This window comes from Salmo salar, chromosome ssa04 (genome assembly GCF_905237065.1).
Source record: "Salmo salar chromosome ssa04, Ssal_v3.1, whole genome shotgun sequence".
Taxonomy (NCBI): Eukaryota; Metazoa; Chordata; class Actinopteri; order Salmoniformes; family Salmonidae; genus Salmo; species Salmo salar.
Window position 1 is genome coordinate 60,318,971 of NC_059445.1, and position 16,740 is coordinate 60,335,710.

The 16,740-nt window shown below is 43.2% G+C and overlaps 1 protein-coding gene across 4 annotated transcripts in view; it reads right to left on the reverse strand.

The window, feature by feature from the left end:
• The window catches only part of ap2b1 (adaptor related protein complex 2 subunit beta 1), a 69,829-nt gene that overhangs the window by 43,551 nt on the left and 9,538 nt on the right, over positions 1–16,740 (reverse strand). For all 4 annotated transcript variants that reach the window (XM_014197172.2, XM_014197174.2, XM_014197175.2 and 1 more), the window contains exons 9-14: positions 15,299–15,394; positions 14,977–15,092; positions 14,618–14,783; positions 13,455–13,553; positions 13,078–13,337; positions 12,676–12,865 (exon numbers count right to left, since the gene is read on the reverse strand). In XM_014197172.2, the coding sequence (XP_014052647.1) occupies positions 12,676–12,865; positions 13,078–13,337; positions 13,455–13,553; positions 14,618–14,783; positions 14,977–15,092; positions 15,299–15,394 (927 nt within the window). The remainder of the gene's footprint in view (positions 1–12,675; positions 12,866–13,077; positions 13,338–13,454; positions 13,554–14,617; positions 14,784–14,976; positions 15,093–15,298; positions 15,395–16,740) is intronic.

Sequence of the window (16,740 nt, forward strand, 5' to 3'; positions counted from 1 at the left end):
CCACTGTGACCTGTATGCTCTTGTTGGCTGGCCCTCCCTACATATTCGTCACCAAACCCACTGGCTCCAGGTCATCTATAAGTCTTTTGCAAAAATCACTGAAGCTGGAGTCTTATATCTCCCTCACTAACTTTAAGCATCAGCTGTCAGAGCAGCTCACTATACCTGTACACAGCCAATCTGTAAATTGCACACCCAACTACCTCATCCCCATATTGTTACTTATCCTCTTGCTCTTTTTCACCCCAGTATGTCTACTTGCACATCATCATCTGCACATCTATCACTTCAGTGTTAATGCTAAATTGTAATTATTTTGCCTCTATGGCCTATTTATTGCCTTACCTCCCAACTCTTCTACATTTACACACACTGTACATAGATTTTTTTCTATTATGTTATTGACTGTACGGTTCTTTATGTGTAACTCTGTTGTTTTTGTCACACTGCTTTGCTTCATCTTGGCCAGGTCGGAGTTGTAAATGAAAACTCGTTCTCAACTGGCCTACCTGCTTAATAAAGGTGAGAAACAAAAGCAAGAAAAGAAAGTTGTTTTCATGTGTATCTGAGTTATTGGCCTTCAAGCAGGCAGAAATCCGTCCGGTATGACGTAGCACCATGATAAAGTCGCTCTCACTACACTGGAAGTTAATAGGAATATGACTTTTAGATGGCGAAAACTGCTATCATAAGTCAGATTTCAATACTGGCCGATGTCATAACTCGGGAGGATGTCTTCTATCGAATGAGCCATTGATCATATTTTTGCGATACTCCTACCACGAGAAATGTGTAATTTAACAGAGGGTCTAGCAAACGTTTCCTATTTGTCTGCCTCTTTAGTCCAGGGTGCATTGTATGGTGCCGTTGCCAGAGATATTATAGAAAGGAGATAGGAATCAAATGAATGAAGAAAAGTATAACACCCCACCCAGAAGCATTCACATTGCCATGCTGCGTCACACGATTGCTAGGCTATTTGTCACGCAATCCCTTCTCAAAGTCAGTGTTTATGAAGAGAAACGTGCCTATTTTCCTCGAAAGTAAGTAATGTCATGATTCCAAAGCTATACGATAATACAGATAGCAAGTTCATTATCTCACATCTTGGAAAAATGTGTAATGTTGTACTTCTTGTTGACTAAATTCGTGCTAATGTTGGGTTTTTGAGCTATTGCCCAATAGACTCCCTTTCACTCCTTGATGGAGAGCGCTCCTTGTCCCAGAACCGCCCAGAATGCAGCGCACGGCCCATTGCCGTAGCATGGGCAACGTTTCACATCTACTCAAAATGATATATGCCGTTGCGAATGTTAGACTCCACTCTGTGAGGCACATCGATCTGCAGGTTGAACATGAGATTGTTGACTATTAATTGATAGCTGTAAAATCGTCAAAACAAAACTGCACTAACTAGTTATGTTACATGCTGGTATTATTGTGTGTAGCTACCTACCTACCTAGCCAACCAGCCCGCCCATAGAGGGAGCATTACATTGTGGATTTAGTAGTCAACTTGAGCTGCAACAGATTTCCACAACGATTTTCCATGTTGCTACAAACCTTATTACAATGCCAAAATGAAGCATTTGTTCAAAACAAATATTGTTCTCACATATTAGTTTTATTTAACACTGCCAAGTGAAGGAATGAGTGGATTTTTCCTTTAACTGTCACATTTAATTTGTATTGGGAAACAAACGTATAGGTTAGTCCTTCACAATTTCAGTGGGTGTCACCTCAGAGAAATTGAGTTTTCAGTGAAAAGCCTTATCCAATATGTAATTCAGTCTCGGAGGGGTCTAATAATGGCAGCTTTAAAGTTCCAATGAGTAACTTTTTGGGCGACCAGACCAAATTCACATATAAATGTGTGTTATAGATGTGTCACTCATTGAAAGCAAGTCTAAGAAGTGGTAAATCTGGTCTAGCTGCGCTACTTCTGTGCTTCCCATTCTTAAGTTTTGTTTTTATGTATTTTATTTACATTTTTGTACACCAGCTTCAAACAGCTGAAAATACAATATTTTTGATTATGGAAAAGATACTGTATTTCACAGTGGTGTAGATGGTACAATGATTCTCTACACTATACTTAAGCGAACTATTAGAATTTTTGTAACCAGAAATAGTGGAGCGATAGGGCATCTTAAAGAGAAGAACCCAGTCAATGTGCATTGAAAAACTGATAGCACACGGGACTTTGAATGCTTGTCAGGTTAACCTGGCTCAGCCGCCTCATCCAGAAGGTCAGCTTTAATATTAAGACTCAGGGTGCTGACTCAGCCCTTTCTGTCGCCTTAATCCTTCCCTCATTTTGCCCTTCTAATGACAGCAGCTTGTCAGTCAATGCAGCCTCAAACCACTAGTAACGCTGTCTGTCTGCAGTGGGTATGGAAGCATGTTAAAAAATATGGGCCACAGAACAAGAATGAGATTCTATTTATATGGCATGGGCAACAGGGAGGTAACACTTAAAAAGCAGGGTGCTGCATAATCCCAAACCTGACTTGGATGTATAAAATGGCTGGAATAGAGTGTGTCACACTTCAATACCACTGTCATGACAGTGGACTAGGGTTGCACATTTTGGGGAATATTCAGAGGTGAAAACTTTCCATGGGAATTACGTGAATTAACGAAAATATATGCAAATTAATTAAATGAGTTGACTCTTCACATGGGATGATTTCACTGAACAACAAAAGGGAATATTGAATGAACCATCGCATCTCCGAAAAAACATTTTCAACATACATCTGTAAAATGATAGTCTAGAAACTAAAGCTTTGGTTGTCTTCCTCTCAGGCTTCAACGTCTTCTCCCTGGACCTACTCAATGTCCACCTCTTGAACATCAGACTCTGAGGCCTCATCTTCACTGTCACTTTCCAACCTTGTTGAGGATGGCTCGTTGTCAGGCTCAAAAAGCCTCAAATTTGCCCGGATGGCCACCGATTTTTCAACCCTTGTATTGGTCAGCCTGTTGCGTGCTTTGGTGTGTGTTCCCAAACAAGGACCAGTTGCGCTCTGAGGCGGTTGATGTTGCTGGGATTTGGAGGATGATGGAGGCAACAGAGGAAAGAGCCTCAGATCCACTAAGTCCCTTCCACCAGGTGGCTGATGAGATATGTTGGCACAACTGCCATATTGCATCTCCATCCCAAAGCCTTTGCTTGGAAGTGTACTTCGCCAGAAATGTCAAGAACCTTGCCCTCATCCAGGCCAAGGTGGCGAGACACGGTAGTAATAACACCATAGGCCTTGTTGATTTCTGCAACAGACAGGATGCTCTTGCCAGCATACTTGGGGTCCAACATGTACGCTGCGGCGTGTATGGGCTTCAGGCAGAAGGCTTCACGCTTTTTGATGTATTTCAGAACTGCAGTTTCCTCTGCTTGGAGCAACAGTGAAGTGGGCAGAGCAGTAAGGATTTCTTCTCTTACATCTGCAAGCAGAGTCTGAACATCAGACAGGATAGCATTATCTCCCTCAATCCGTGAAATGGCTACTGCTATAGGTTTCAGGAGTTTCAGGCTGCTTACCACTCTCTCCCAAAATACATAATCCAGGAGGATCCACTTGATGGGGCTGTCCATATCGGCAGACTGTAATATGGTCATTTCTTGGAGAGACTCCTTCCCCTCCAGGAGACTGTCAAACATGATGACAACACCACCCCAACGGGTGTTGCTGGGCAGCTTCAATGTGGTGCTCTTATTCTTCTCACTTTGCTGCTATAACTTGATGACCCTTCACATACCTAACCATTTCCTTGGCTCTCTTGTAGAGTGTATCTATTGTTTTCAGTAACATGATGTCCTTGAGGAGCAGATTCAATGCATGAGCAGCACAGCCAATGGGTGTGATGTGAGGGTAGGACTCCTCTACTTTAGACCAAGCAGCCTTCATGTTCGCAGCATTGTCTGTCACCAGTGCAAATACCTTCTGTGGTCCAAGGTCATTGCAGAGGAGCTGAAGGCAGTCATCAATGTAGAGACCGGTGTGTCTGTTGTCCCATGTGTCTGTGCTCTTGTAGAATACTGGTTGAGGGGTGGAGATGATGTAGTTAATTATTCCTTGCGCATTAACATTCGACCACCCATCAGAGATGATTGCAATTCAGTCTGCTTTCTCTATGATTTGCTTGAACTTCACTTGAATTCTGTTGAACTCTGCATCCAGCAAATGAGTAGATAAAGCATGTCTGGTTGGAGGGGTGTATGCTGGGCGAAGAACATTCAGAAATCTCTTCCAATACACATTGCCTGTGAGCATCAGAGGTGAACCAGTTGCAGAACACAGCTCGAGCAAGACATTCATCAGCATTTCTCTGACTACGTCCTCCATTGAGTCAAAAACACTTCTGATTCCAGGAGGACCATGAGCTGTTGCTATCGATAAGGTGTCTGATTCATTTTCACCTTGAATAGAAGTATAGGGACTTTTGTCAGAGGTTGCTTGTTGTGAGCGCTGAGGGAACTTTATGCACTTGGCCAGATGATTCTGCATCTTTGTTGCATTCTTCACATATTATTTGGCACAGTATTTGCAAATGTACACAGCTTTTCCTTCTACATTAGCTGCAGTGAAATGTCTCCACACATCAGATAGTGTCCATGGCATTTTCCTGTAAAGATTCTTTTTAAAAGAGTAAAAAAATAACAAATACAATTCCATGTATATATAAATAGTTAAACAGTTAGATTAGCTCCTGACAGAGCTGGTGTAACTGAGTCAGGTTTGTAAGCCTCCTTGATCGAACACACTTTTTCAGTTTTGCCCACACATTTTCTATAGGATTGAGGTCAGGGCTTTGTGTTGGCCACTCCAATACCTTGACTTTGTTGTCCTTAAGCCATTTTGCCACAACTTTGGAAGTATGCTTGGGGTCATTGTCCATTTGGAAGACCCATTTGCCACCAAGCTTTAACTTCCTGACTGATGTCTTGAGATGTTGCTTCAATATATCCACATCATTTTTCCTACCTCATGATGCCATCTATTTTGTGAAGTGCACCAGTCCCTCCTGCAGCAAAGCACCCCCACAACATGATGCTGCCACCCCCATGCTTCACGGTTGGGATGGTGTTCTTCTGCTTGCAAGCCTTCCCCTTTTTCCTCCAAACATAACGATGGTCATTATGGCCAAACAGTTCTATTTTTGCTAGAGGACATTTCTCCAAAAAGTACGATCTTTGTTCCCATTTGCAGTTGCAAACCGTAGTCTGGCTTTTTTATGGCGGTTTTGGAGCAGTGGCTTCTTCCTTGCTGAGCGGCCTTTCAGGTTATGTCGATATAGGACTAGTTTTACTGTGGATATAGATACTTTTGTACCAGTTTCCTCCAGCGTCTTCACAAGGTCCTTTGCTGTTGTCCTGGGATTGATTTGCACTTTTCGCACCGAAGTACATTCATCTCTAGGAGACAGAACACGTCTCCTTCCTGAGCAGTATGACGGCTGCGTGGTCCCATGGTGTTTATACTTGCATACTATTGTTTGTAGAGATGAACGTGATACCTTCGGGCGTTTGGAAATTGCTCCCAAGGATGAACCAGACTTGTGGAGATCTTTTTTCTGAGGTCTTGGCTGATTTCTTTTGATTTCCCCATGATGTCAAGCAAAGAGGCACTGAGTTTGAAGGTAGGCCTTGAAATACATCCACAGGTACACCTCCAATTGACTCAAATGATGTCAATTAGCCTATCAGAAGCTTCTAAAGCCATGACATTTTCTGGAATTTCCCAAGCTGTTTAAAAGGCATAGTCAACTTAGTGTATGTAAACTTTTGACCCATTGGAATTGTGATACAGTGAATTATAATTGAAATAATCTGTCTGTAAACAATTGTTGGAAAAATGACCTAACCGATTTGCCAAAACTATAGTTTGTTAACAAGAAATTTGTGGAGTGGTTGAAAAACGAGTTTTAATGACTCCAACCTAAGTGTATGTAAACTTCCGACTTCAACTGTATGTTAAATCCACTGTCAGAGTTCCTTTTATAGTGGCCCAGAAAGCTGTAAAACGGAATGACATGAGGATGAACGGGCTAGTTATCTGGTGTAGAGGGTAGTGATCTAGGGCTGTTACTGGAGGTGTAGGGAAAGGATGCAATCTCAACCTGATGACTACGATAAAGACCGGGGTTTGTGGTTCTTCATGAGTTACCATGAAACCCAGCTCTCGTATAGGATATGCCTATCCTAATTTCTCTCCATTTGTTTACATCTGGCCCATGATGATTTCATTGGTTAGCTTCCTCAAGGGTCCAAGTAGAAATGTCTAAAGCCATGATGACTCAAGTCACTCCCAAAGGAGGTCCTCCTGAGTTTAGGACCTCTTAGAGGGAATATGTCATTCCGTGTAAGGGGAAATTGGAGTGAACAGGATTCTAGGCAGTTCCCTGATACCATTCCACTTCCCCAATGTGAGCAGCCTGCCATTCCCCAGGAGTGCCCAGCCGCTTCTAAATACAATTACTTCAGAATATCGGAATCTTACTCACTCTCCCAGTTTCGGAGGGAGAAAGTATTGCTTTTGCTGCGACAGAATGTGTAGATGACAACCGGGTAGTAAATACACAGGGAAAACGATTTGACATTGCACTGCATTTTGCTGGTGATTCAAAAACTGTGTATTTTGAGGAACAAGCCCATATGGGAATTCAGGGTAGACACTTGACAGACACGAATAATATATTTTGATTGCAGGTGAAGTAGTGCAAGTTGTATTTGATACTCCCATTTTTCATGAGGCGAAATAAAAGATCCCAGAAATGTTTCATACGCACAAAAACCTTATTTCTTTCAAACTTTTTGCACAAAATTGATTACGTCCCTGTTAGTGAGCATTTCTCTTTTGCCAAGATAATCCATCCACCTGACAGGTGTGGCATAAAGAAGCTGATTAAACAGCATGATCATTACACAGGTGCACTTTGCGCTGGGGACAATAAAAGGCTACAGTTTTGTCTTTCTGACTACAGGAATGTCCAACAGAGCTGTTGCCAGAGAATTACATTTTTATTTCCCTACCATAAGCCGCCTCCAACTTCCTTTTAGAGAATTTGGCAGAATGTCCAACCAGCCTCACAACTGCAGACCACGTGTAACTACGCCAGCCCAGGACCTACATATCCGGCTTCTTCACCTGCAGAATCGCCTGGGGGTGGTGCTGAGGAGTAGTTCTGTCTGTAATAAAGCCCTTTGTGGGGGGAAACATATTCTGATTGGCTGGGCCTGGCTCGCAAGTGGGTGGGCCTATGCCCTCCCAGGCCCACCCATGCCTGCGCCCCTGCCCAGTCATGTGAAATCCATAGATTAGGGCCTAATACATTTTTCAATTGACCGATTTCCTTCTCTGAAGTATAACATGTTGTGTTTATATTTTTGTTCAGTACAGATACATGGGCTCCGTTACGATACACGAAAAGTATATGTTTAGCTTGAAACAATTTGATGCGATTCGATTAGAGGAACGAATCGATGCAATGCGGTTCGACTAACATTTGTTGCATTGACACATTCATTTTCCATTCTAAATTAAATGTTTGCCTTTTGTCCCCCCCCCAACACACTTAATTTGAAATCACCATCCCCCACCCACTAATTCATGTCATTTTGTAGATTAACCTGTTGTTGTAAAGGGGGCAGTATTTTCACGGCCGGATAAAAAACGTACCCGATTTAATCTGGTTACTACTCCTGCCCAGAAACTAGAATATGCATATAATTAGTAGATTTGGATAGAAAACACTCTAAAGTTTCTAAAACTGTTTGAATGGTGTCTGTGAGTATAACAGAACTCATATGGCTGGCCAAAACCTGAGAAGATTCCATGCAGGAAGTGCCCTGTCTGACAATTTGTTGTCCTGTTGCATCTCTATCAAAAATACAGCATCTGTGCTGTAACGTGACACTTTCTAAGGCTTCCATTGGCTCTCTAAAGCCGCCAGAAAGTGGAATGACGTGTCTCCTGTCTCTGGCTCAGTTGGTAGAGCATGGTGTTTGCAATGGTGTTTGCAACGCCAGGGTTGTGGGTTCGATTCCCACGGGGGGCCAGTACGGAGAAGAAAAAAAAAGTTTGAAATGTATGCATTCACTACTGTAAGTCGCTCTGGATAAGAGCGTCTGCTAAATGACTTAAATGTAAATGTCTGGGCAAAGTACAGCAGAGTTTGTAAGTTGTCAGCCTGGGGACAGTGAGACTGGAGATGCGCGTTCACGAGACTTCTCAATTTTTTTCTTTCAGTCTTTGAATGAATACAAGTTGCCCGGTTGGAATATTATCGCTATTTTACGATAATAAATTTATATTTTGTGTAACTAATCTACACACAATACCCCATAATGTCAAAGTGGAATTCTATATATTTTTTTAAATGTTTACAAATTAATAAAACATTTAAAGCTGAAATGTCTTAAGTCAATAAGTATTTAAACCTTTTGTTATGGCAAGCCTAAATAAGTTCAGAAGTTAAAATGTGCTTAACTCTTTGAGCATGATGTAGTTATTAATTTTACACTTTGGATGGTGTATCAATACATTCAGTCACTACAAAGATACAGGCGCCGTTCCTAAATCACTTGCCGGAGAGGAATTTTAAAACAGTTAGATTAATGATTGTGATAGGAGAACTTAGGGTGGAGCAACATCATTGTAGTTACTCCACAATACTAACATAAATGACAGAGTGAAAAGTAGGAAGCCTGTACAGAATAAAAATATTCAAAAACATTCATTATGTCTGCAATAAGGCACTAAAGTAATACTGCAAAAAATGTGGCAAAGGAACTAACTTTTTGTCCTGAATACAAAGCGCTATGTTCTGGGAAAATCCAACACAACGCATCACTGAGTACCACTGAGTACCAAGAATGGTGGTGGCTGCATGTTATGGGTTTGCTTGTCATCGGCAAGGACTAGGGAGTGTTTTTAGGATAAAAATAAATGGAATAAAGCTAAGCACAGGCAAACTCCTAGAGGAAAACCTGGTTCAGTCTGCTTTCCAACAGATACTGGGAGACAAATTTACCTTTCAGCAGAACAATAACTTAAAAGACAAGGTCAAATATACACTGTAGTTACTTACCAACATGACATTGAATGTTACTGAGTAGTTCTGACTTAAATCGGCTTGAAAGTCTATGGCAAGGGTTAAAATGGCTGTCTATTAATGATCAACAACTAACTTGACAGAGCCTGTAATCGGACCCACAAATGCTTATGCTCCAGATACTCAACTAGTCTAAAGAAGGCCAGTTTTATTGCGTATTTAATCAGAACAACAGTTTTCAGCTGTGCTAATTGCAAAACGTTTTCAAATGATCAATTAGCCTTTTAAAATGATTAACTTGGATTAGCTAACACAACGTGCCATTGGAACATAGGAGTGATGGTTGCCGATAATGGGCCTCTGTACACATATGTAGATTTAAAAAAATCTGCCTATGTAGATAAAAAAAGAATCTGCCGTTTCCAGCTACAATAGTCATTTACAACATTAACAATGTCTACACTGTATTTCTGATCAATTTGATGTTATTTTAATGGACAAAAAATGTGCTTTTCTTTAAAAATAAGGAAATTAATAAGTGACCCCAAACTTTTGAACTGTAGTGTGTTTAATGTTTCATTAATTAAAAAAAACTTCTTCCACTTTGACATTAGAGTATTTTATGTATCTGTTGACAAAAAAATTAAAATTAAATATATTTTTTAGCAACTTTGTAAAATGTGGAAAAAGTCAAGGGGTGTAAATACTTTCTGAAGGCACTGTACTGTATATACTGATTGTTACAAGCAAAACTACCAAAACTATTGCTGATGGTGAACCTGAACAATCAAAATAAAATCGAATGCAAGCACCAGTCAGCATGTATAGCCAGATGAGAGTTGTCTCCGGTGCTACTTTTATTCCGGTAAAACACCATTTTCAACAGTGCATTTGATTAAAAATAACCTAGCAAAATACATTGGTTGTCACTCAACTAATAAAGAGCAAGCCATTTTACAAACATTTGAATGCTGAAGGTGACACGCAGATGTGCCAGATCAGGAATAGGCCTACCTCTCGTTGGTGATCATGCAAAGCTTGACTAGGCTACTGATATTGCCTGGGGTTGTTTGGCATGCAAAATGACTTGTAGATCAATGACTGGCAACACAAATACATGCTTAGTTCGACACTGAAGGAGAGGACACAGTTGTCACAAAAGATGAGGTATTTTCAGAAGGTAGAGCAAGAGTCATTTGAGCAAGAAAAATGTGTGAACCGGCATTTGTAACGTTTGAATTGATTTCGTGACGGAAGCATGCTACATTTGGATCAGTTTGGGGTCCCGCGGACCGATGCAGCCATATCTTAAACATTTGAACGGGGATCGATCATATCTGTGAATTGTTACATCCCTAATCGCCCCACATTAAGCTTAGGCCTGCTTTTTTATTTTCTATTTTACAAATATATAGCAAATAAAACTATTATTGCTTTGTGTTCAATCTGGAGCCACAATATCCTTCATAGAAGTATTTAAACTCAAGCTCTGACTGCGAGAAGGGTGCACTTGGACTTTATCAGTGCTAAACTAACTACTGAGGGCTGTTTCAGTTCAGGGCTTTTTGCCTTTCATTAAAACCCATATTGATTCCATTAATTGGCCAAATTGGCTTACAGGTCTGCAGAATGGCTGATCAAAGAGGCAAGAGAGTAGCTTTCACTCCCCACTGTAATTACTCAGCAGAGTGGTTTAAACATTGTGTAGCAGCACAGCGGTAATATGTCCCAGACTGGACTCTCCAACTTGGATTGGAGTCACTGCAGTTTTAATGACTGTCCAATTAAGATTTAATTGGAAACCCTTTATAATCTGAGAGCGCCAGCCAAGCTGGATAAGGAACACAGCGAGACAGCCGGAATAATCACTTATCACGATGAGGCCCCGCTCTACACGGCAGGCCAGACACGGCCCTTAATACGCTACGCTGAACTCCCCGCCCAACTACAGTTGTCCTGGACTGGATAATGCCAATTGACAAACGTGCCGATCTTTGGAAAAAGTTTTGGAGTGAGGCGGTGTATCTAGGGCATTATGATTCCTCATGGTTGAGCTTACACATTGTTTTATCTCAATCGAAGGTGTAGTCTCTTGAAAATGTCAGCTAACAAATGAACATCTCGGGCAGGGACTTCCCACCTCAGTGCCAATTCACCCACCCCCTTCTGAACCCACCCTCTCCTGTGGGTGATCGGTTTTCCATTAAAATTATAAAAATACATAAAATTCCATGTGAATTCACAATGCATAAAATGGTTCTAATGCGTATGGTGGTCCTATTGCGTTTAAGTTGATAACTAAGTGGCTCGGGGAACAAAACATCGATATTTTGGGTCCATGGCCAGGAAACTCCCCAGACCTTAATCCCATTGAGAACTTGTGGTCAATCCTCAAGAGGCGGGTGGACAAACAAAAACCCACAAATTCTGACAAACTCCAAGCATTGATTATGCAAGAATGGGCTGCCATCAGTCAGGATGTGGCCCAGAAGTTAATTGACAGCATGCCAGGGAGGATTGCAGAGGTCTTGAAAAAGAAGCGTCAACACTGCAAATATTGACTCTTTGCATCAACTTCATGTAATTGTCAATAACAGCCTATGACACTTATGAAATGCTTGTAATTATACTTCAGTATTCCATAGTAACATCTGACAAAAATATCTAAAGACACTGAAGCAGCAAACTTTGTGAAAATTAATATTTGTGTCATTCTCAAAACTTTTGGCCACGACTGTAGACGGTCTGACACCATTTCTTTCCCTATCCGTAGAGTAGAACAACCGCTGCGGCTGTCCCTTCAGGCTAGGGAACACAATCACCAGCTAATATCATTAAAAAGCTATAATGACTTTGTCAAGAGGAGGAAGTTTTCGTGAAACATAAGAGACATTAATAGAGCTTCCCAAAAAGCCGCTGCTCGTTCCAGAGCAGTCCCAAAACAAGACCCGCATGCCAAACCACACTCAAATCATTATCACATTGTTACACCATGGATGGAAATGATCGTTTTATAGCTGGCTAACTAGGACGTTTAGTAAAACTGAAACGTTAAATAATAGGCAGCAACTTGTCAACCAAAACAAGTAATCTGTATAAAGCCCAAAACAATCTTGACAGTGCAATAATATTAGCAACATACAACCTGACAAGATTCTACCACCATGTACCATTAGGACCAAACTTTGGTTTGCTGTGTGCGTGCCAAGCCTCCACTTCGTGTCTCTGCTGTATTGAGATATCAGTGTGAAGCTGCATCGTGACGTCCCTGCCCTGCCTGCCTCTCTGTACCAGTGTCTGGCAGATCAATCAGGGACAGGGAGACAGGCTTCTCACTGATATAGTGGATCTCTGTGGCCACAGCTCAGCATACACCACCCTCGCTGTGTCAGCCAGAAGCCCCTACATCACCTCAGCTCAACTCAGACCGGGGAACGCACACTGACAGCCACGCTAAAAGGAGACATACTCTCCACATTGTTCATGGCACAATAAAACATCAATCAGGAAGAGTGCTGTCCTATTGATCCCTCATGGACTACATGCACAATCCAACCATCCCAGCAGAGATAAATAAACCGTTTAGGTTAGTATGTTGTGTGTGTATCTCTCACTCACCAGGCTGTCGAGGCCTCCGCCCAGCAAGTCGACAGCGCCCATCTGCATGGAGGAGACCTGGGGCACATTGACGGGGGGACCCAGGTTGAGCAGGTCTCCCAGCAGGTCTCCCTGGGAGGGGATGACTGACTGGGCCTGTTCAATAGGGACCGCTGGCCCTGCGCTCACAGGGCTCTCGCCTGTGTCAATGCTGAGAGGTGGGAAGAGAGGAGGGCTCAGATATACAGTATTTAATGAATATTCTATTTAATTTATATGGGGGAGCAGATCTTGGTATTTGTGTGTAAGCAATGATTGCCTATGTGTTGTGCTAGACGGAGAGGGACGTGTTGTTTGGGGGTTAGGTGAGTGTGTCTTCTGGGACTTTGTTAACTGAGTAACTTCCTGGTAACTGTGTCTCACCTGCCGTGCTGGATGGGCAGGTGCTTGCGATGGATGCCGTGGCTGCCCTCCACGAAGGCGTTGGGGGGCTTGTGGTAGACGGAGGCCAGGGAGCCAATGTGGCAAATGAGCTCGTCCAGCAGGGTGGGCTCAATCAGGTCTGTCTCTTCCGAGATCAGAGGCTTTTCAGACAAGACCACCTCCTTGGCCGTTACCGGATCGGTGGACAGCAGGCGCCAGTAGATGTAACCCCTGTCACGCAGATCAGGGTTGTCGGAGTCCTAGGAGGACACAAGGGAGAGGAATCATAGTTGAGAATAGATATTGGTGAGTTTAAGTTTGGGACAGTTTGAAAAAAAAGAGTGAGAAGTGTTGGTGTGTGTATGTGTGTGTCTCACCTGTGTGGCCAGACTGAGGACCTGCTGCACCAGCTCCTGAGTCTCAGAGGGCTTCTTGAGGAAAAGCTTGACGATGGCTGTGAGAAGAGTGAGCTGGACCTGAAACAACACACCCCCAAGGCTATGAATGGTCTGACCCAACCTCATACCTGCTCCAATAGTGAAAGAGGCTGCCAAACCCAGTTAATAAAGGTTATTACTGTTAGGGCTGGACCAAATCAACTCCTAGCCCCTATCCCTAAGGCACATGTGTAGATATGAAAGGCTGACTTTAATGAAAGTAATATAGCAGGAATTACAGACAAGGGCAAGGTGGATCTATAACCATATCCAATCCAGTCTTTGCCCTAGTTTAATTTCTGTCAGGGTGTAAAAGTCCCAAACGCATCATCCAGGCAATCTGGCATTAAGATTGTCAAATGAAACCAACAGATTTATATTAACTGTCCTGGGGGTAGAGGTAGATTAGAAACTGGGCAGAGGACTAGGGTTGCTGACCTCAACTGACCTGGGCGCTCCGCTCTGGGACAACTGACCTGGGCGCTCCGCTCTGGGACAACTGACCTGGGCGCTCCGCTCTGGGACAACTGACCTGGGCGCTCCGCTCTGGGACAACTGACCTGAGCGCTCTGCTCTGGGACAACTGACCTGAGTGGTCTGCTCTGGGACAACTGACCTGAGTGCTCTGGAACAACTGACCTGAGTGGTCTGCTCTGGGACAACTGACCTGAGTGCCCTGGAACAACTGACCTGAGCGGTCTGCTCTGGGACAACTGACCTGAGTACCCTGGAACAACTGACCTGAGTGGTCTGCTCTGGGACAACTGACCTGAGTGCTCTGGAACAACTGACCTGAGTGGTCTGCTCTGGGACAACTGACCTGAGTGCTCTGGGACAACTGACCTGAGCGCTCTGCTCTGGGACAACTGACCTGAGTACCCTGGGACAACTGACCTGAGTGGTCTGCTCTGGGACAACTGACCTGAGTACCCTGGGACAACTGACCTGAGTGGTCTGCTCTGGGACAACTGTCCTGAGTGCCCTGGGACAACTGACCTGAGCGCTCTGCTCTGGGACAACTGACCTGAGTACCCTGGGACAACTGACCTGAGTGGTCTGCTCTGGAACAACTGACCTGAGTGGTCTGCTCTGGGACAACTGACCTGCGTGCTCTCGTCATGGAAGCCCTCCAGGAAGCTCTCCAGCAGCTCGTCGGCATTGTCGATCCTCTCAGCGTACTCGCCCACGATCCAGATCATGGCGGCACGCGCATCCGGCTCGTCCAGAGAATCCAGGTTCTCACACAGTGTGGCGATGATGCTTTCATACCTGAGCAGAGAGAGAAAGTATAAAGGGTCAGGGTATACACTAGCGTCTGTCTGGGCCTGGGGATATACAAAGGTCTTGTATAGACACAGACAGGGGCAGTATAGCCCCTACTGAAAAGCAAAAGACAAGAATGAGGAAAGAAATCCCCAACTTCATTGATTATTATCGGGGATGGAGGGAAAAGGACACGTACTTGTTGGGATATTTGCGGAAGATGTCCCTGATGACCACGATGGCCTCCTGCACCACATAGTTGACCTTGGTCTGGATGAGGTCCAGCAGGGTGCTCACACAGCGCTCAGCAGATTGCTAAGAAGGAGACAGCAGGAACAGAGTCAACACTGACCCAAAACTGATTTTTTCACAGTGGCCAAAGTACCTCGTTTAAACTCCTTCAAACAACTTTATAGGATTGGATGGCACTTTTATGGAACAGCTATAAAATCTGAAGTTCAGATAGACATTGATCAGAGATCCTCTGTGTGTCCATCTATGATGGTGTCTCAGATTCCAACCTCCACTTTGATGGCACAGCGCCCGATGGCCCTCACTGCCTTACGCACAAAGTCAACGTCTACCTCGGTGGCATACTCCTTCAGCTCAGCCAAAACCTGGGGAGAGAGCAGGGCATATGAGTGAAAAACATCACACACCCACGGTGGGAGGACATGCAAACATCTTGACACCATAAGAGAATGGGTTGAGGAGATAAGGTTGAGGTTAGTAAATTGTGTACACACACAAGTGTAAGCTACCCAAGGCCAGTCAGAGAAGCTACCAAAGCCTCCCTCAGAGATGGTGTTTATCCAGGGAGTGTGTCTCTGTTGGATTGTAATGGCTAATTTACAGCAAGGTTGTCCGAGCCTGCCTTAGCTGTCAATCACGCTGACAGCTATCTCGGCTCTTCACAGCGAAGGAAGCGAGCACATCCGCTATCTAAAACGTGTGTTCATTAAGGCATCGTCTGACAGGAGCCGCTAAGAGCACCAGATAAGACTGATTAGGAGTGAAGCATTGGGATATGAACGTTTCTGTTGAAATTAGTCTTCAATATAGAGGTGCGGCTGAACAGATGGATGCAAGTCGGGGTTAGAGTATACTATGCTTTCTGAGGGCCATGTTGTTATGTTAACAAAATGTTATATTTCTGGGGGGCAATACCATTATTATAAGTCAAACATACACAGTACTGAGCTAGCTTCACCAAAATGGTACAACGATAGTTTTCTGTGTAGAGTGACTAGGTATATAATGATGTACAGTAAATCATGAGAAATTAACACCCTAATATACAATGTGTGAACAAAACATTAGGAACACCTGCTCTTTCCATGACATAGACTGACGTCACTTGTTATGTTCACTACAATCAGTGTAGATGAAGGGAGGAAATAAGGATTTTTAAGCTTTGAGACAATTGAGACATGGATTGTGTATGTGTGCCATTCAGAGGGTGAATGGCCAAGAAAATATTTAAGTGCCTTTGAACGGTAGTAGCATGCACATTTTGACAGATGGAATTGCATGACTTTTCACCAAATTTCCATGACCAACAATTGGTGGCATCTCTATTTACGTATAGAAAAGTGTGGTATTGACACTGGGAGGCTGCTCTCTGATCCATGTACCATCTCCTGTCATTGAGTAAGGCACTTAATCCCCCACAAAGTAGAAACCCTGCTAGGCAACTGTATAAAACACCTGTGGTCAGCCCTCAGTGTGGAGAGCTACTGGGTGTTCAGGAATAAAAACCTGCAGGAATAAAAACCTGCACAACAATTAGTTCTCCTGGAGGATGGTTGACCACCCTTGATGTGAAACATAGCAACATTACAAATAAGTTTTATGCCTTTTGAAATCATTTGCTCATTCAATATATCAAAGATCAACTGAATATTGTAGGCTACAAATCTTTTTATTTTCTAGTTTAGTCATAATTATCTTAGCTACATTTGCA